Source organism: Octodon degus, unplaced genomic scaffold, assembly GCF_000260255.1.
Source record: "Octodon degus isolate 3935 unplaced genomic scaffold, OctDeg1.0 scaffold00019, whole genome shotgun sequence".
Lineage (NCBI taxonomy): Eukaryota > Metazoa > Chordata > Mammalia > Rodentia > Octodontidae > Octodon > Octodon degus.
In genome coordinates, this window is record NW_004524595.1 from 12,150,719 (window position 1) to 12,152,754 (window position 2,036).

A 2,036-nucleotide genomic window follows, 5' to 3' on the forward strand; every position below is an offset into this window, starting at 1 on the left:
GCTTTATGTTTATCAATAAAACTTTGAAAAGAAAAAAAAACATAACATAAATACTGCAATGGCAAATATACGACCAGCACTTCTAATAGTTTGGGGATAGGTTATTGCACAAATTCTAGTGTGTTGTGGACATGGACAGTGTCTATGACGCTTACTGGTGGCCAGGTGCCACTCATGGGACTGAGCTCCTGCTATTTCCTTGATACCCACCCTGTAGACCCAAACAGAATCATGCCCATAGGGTGCAGGAGAAGTCCATTTGTAGAGTATACTGATGGAGATATTTTGGTTTTGTATATCTCTTTTTCTCCTGTGTTTAATTGTATGCCCTATTTGGTGGGTTCTTTCCATTCTCGTTCATAGAGTTGTGGTCATTTTGATCACTCCGTAGAATATCTTTTAGTAGTCTGTGTAGGGTTGGCTTTGTTGTCATGAAATTCTTTAGTTGTTCTTTGTCATGGAAATGTTTCACTTCTCCATCATACTTTGCAGGGTACATCAGTCTGGGTTGGAATTTGTTTTCTTGCAAGACTTAAAGTACTTTGCTCCATGCTCTTCTTAACTTGATAGTCTGTAAAGAGAAATCTGCTGTTATTCTGATGGGTTTTCTTTTAAATGTGATTTGTTTCTTTTCTCTAGTGACTTTTAGTATACTGTTCCTGTGCTGAATTTCTGGGATCTTGATTATTATATGTCCAGGTGTGGTTTTAATTGGGTTGATGTTATTTGGAGTTCTGTATGCTTTCGTTACTTGAATGTCAGATTGTTTCCCCATTTTTGGGAAGTTTTCTGCTATTCTGTTCATATTCTTTTTATATCATTTGTATTGACTCCTTTCTTATTGATGCCTAATTGTCTCATGTTCAACTTTACATCGTCTTGCAGATGTTGGATTATTTTTCCTGTATCTTAGTTGTTTTTAAGAGATCTATTCTTATCTTTTCACTAGCTACAACAGTGTCAAGGTCTGAAAGTCTGTTTTAACTTTCATTCAAATGGTTTTACCAGCTTGCAATTGAGGTTTTAATTTCCTGTGTATCACTTTGAATCTGCTTCATGCATTCTATTTCTTTTCTACATTGCTCATTCAAGGATTCCATCATTTTTCTATTCTCTATTTTTTTTTCAGTGTCTTCTTTAGAAGCACTGAGTACTTATTTCATTGTAGTTATCATTTCTTTTTTGTGCTTCAGATATTATTTCTGATCTGATTTCCTCTATACTTTTCTGCAGTTGTTTCTTTATTGAGACGCAATTATTTCAGAGATTTCAAGTGTGTGATTTTCAATTTCTTCTGTGCTGTTGTCTTCTGCATTTGTTCTGGTTGGGCTTGGGGCCTGAGAATGCATTTTACTCATTCTCTTTGTCATTTTGTATAGCACTGTCTTCTGACCTTTGGTGTAGAGCTTTGATAGACTTATCTTACCACCAGGTTCAAATCTATGAAATTCAAACTCATCCAGGTGGGTGTGGCTTGGGTCTGACTGCTGTGCTCCACTTCTTCGTGCTGCAGCCCTTGGAGGTAAACCCTCTGTGCCACTCTAGCAAGATGTTCTCCTCCTAGATCAGCTGGGTGGTCTTGCCTCTAGCCTCTTTGCAGGGAGTTCTGCTGTAGGGTTCCACACCCAGCCTGTCTGATGGAGGAAGTTCCACTCACATCCCCGGCCTGGGCACTGGCTCAAATGAGAATCCATTGGGCCCCAGATAGCTTCACTTACATATCTGGCCTGGGTTCTAGGTCGAATAAGGAACCAGAGGCCCTGGGCAGTCCCACTCATACACTGGTTCTGGGCTCTGGGTCGAATCTTCAATATTATTTTTGATTTATGATTTTAAATTTAATAATTCTTTATGTTGCTTGTCTCCCTTTATTTAGAAATGGATTCAAAAGTTGAGGAAGAAGTTCCTGTGCATGAGGAATTCGTACAGTGTGGTGGAGTGGAAACACTGGTTATAAAATGTGGGCACTGGACTGACCTCAGTAATGATCAAGGTGTCAACAGGCCAGAGACACTTCTTTTGATCATTCCTGGTAA

At 38.9% G+C, this 2,036-nt stretch overlaps 1 protein-coding gene across 1 annotated transcript in view; it reads left to right on the forward strand.

Moving 5' to 3' along the window:
* Window positions 1-2,036, forward strand: part of Ldah (lipid droplet associated hydrolase) — a 67,341-nt gene that overhangs the window by 15,809 nt on the left and 49,496 nt on the right. The window contains exon 2 of the mRNA XM_012513883.2: window positions 1,877-2,032. Within this exon, the coding sequence (XP_012369337.1) occupies window positions 1,879-2,032 (154 nt within the window). The 5' untranslated portion in view covers window positions 1,877-1,878. The remainder of the gene's footprint in view (window positions 1-1,876; window positions 2,033-2,036) is intronic.